Source organism: Etheostoma cragini, unplaced genomic scaffold, assembly GCF_013103735.1.
Source record: "Etheostoma cragini isolate CJK2018 unplaced genomic scaffold, CSU_Ecrag_1.0 ScbMSFa_1750, whole genome shotgun sequence".
Lineage (NCBI taxonomy): Eukaryota > Metazoa > Chordata > Actinopteri > Perciformes > Percidae > Etheostoma > Etheostoma cragini.
The window spans coordinates 1-1143 of NW_023265837.1; the positions used below are offsets into that span (position 1 = coordinate 1).

General features: G+C 49.2%; 1 protein-coding gene across 1 annotated transcript; it reads right to left on the minus strand.

The window, feature by feature from the left end:
* Positions 1 to 179: 179 nt before the first annotated feature.
* On the minus strand, positions 180 to 991 carry LOC117940124 (collagen alpha-4(VI) chain-like). Its single transcript, XM_034865505.1, has 2 exons — positions 569 to 991; positions 180 to 407 (listed from the first exon to the last, which is right to left on the minus strand). Exons 1-2 carry the CDS (start codon positions 939 to 941, stop codon positions 292 to 294), a joined length of 489 nt encoding a protein of 162 aa, XP_034721396.1. The 5' UTR covers positions 942 to 991; the 3' UTR covers positions 180 to 291.
* Positions 992 to 1143: the final 152 nt, after the last annotated feature.

Here is a 1143-nt window from a genome sequence, read left to right on the forward strand (position 1 = left end):
CACGCTAAAAGTAGTGATTATTTACATGGAGTCTGGTGGGTTTGGTGATGGTGATTTCTGTTTCATGTTAAACTAAAATAATCTTACTCTTTAACTAAAAGTTCGTTCTCTGTATTTGTCATCTATTGTATACAATTTTCAATTTTCAAACAAGTTTTAACCTGAAGATCTTGATGTTGTTTACTACAATTAATGCTTCCTGGATTCCTGCAGGAAAGGTTAAGCGTGACAGAATCATTGTAATTCTTTTTAATTGGTTCCTTGTAAGGTTGTGTATGAATAAAATGTGAGTTACCCATCGTCGAAGCCCGGTGGACCGCTATAGTCCCAGACCGGCATATCATCTGGTTCCACCAAGCTGTCGCACTCTTTTTTAAATGAAGGAGGAGGATACGCGTTGATTCCCTCTGAAATATGCACAAATACACTTGTGTTACAGGAAGCAGAAATGTAGGTGACCCTTTATCTGAAGGTCTGAGCATGCAGTCCTTCCAGAAAAACAGGAGTACTTGTTAAATGAGTGTGTGTGTGTGTGTGTGTGTTTGTGTGTGTGTGTGTGTGTTCTCACTGCTGAGGGCGGAGAGGAAGACTCTGAAGAAGCGCTGGGCGTAGCTCTGCTCGCCGGCCTTCAGCCGGTCCAGGTGGACCAGGTGCTGGTTTACGGGGTGACCGGCCAGCTGCTCCACCTGGGCCCGGTCGTAGCGCTCGCCCACCGTCACCACGAACACCGCCACCCCGTCACAGGACGCTCTAGAGGACACCCAGTCCAGCCGGACCCGGTCCTCGGAGGCGGTCTTGGTGCCCACCACGGCCAGCAGCGCCCTCTTCCTCCGGGGCTGGCCGGCCTTCATCAGCACCTCCTTCAGGGTGAAGTCCAGCGTCTTCCCCAGCCGCGAGGAGCCCCCCCGCTGGGTCACGTTCCCCATCAGGTGTCTCTTCATCAGGGTGCTGCTCTGGTACGTCCCCAGGTCAAACTCCACCTGGGGACATCATTAAAAGTATTTCAAATATTTAAAAAAAAACATGTAAACATCATCAGGAAAATGTAGTTAACCCTCATGTTGCCCTCATGTTGTCCTCATGTTGTCCTCATGTTGTCCCCATGTTGTCCCCATGTTGTCCTCATGTTGTCCTCATGTTGTC

Coding starts and splice junctions, on each gene's coding strand:
- LOC117940124 (XM_034865505.1), bottom strand. CDS start 941: ATGAAGAGACACCTGATGGGGAACGTGACCCAGCGGGGGGGCTCCTCG. Junction 408..568: donor CTTCCTCTCCGCCCTCAGCA/GTGAGAACACAC, acceptor TGCATATTTCAG/AGGGAATCAACGCGTATCCT.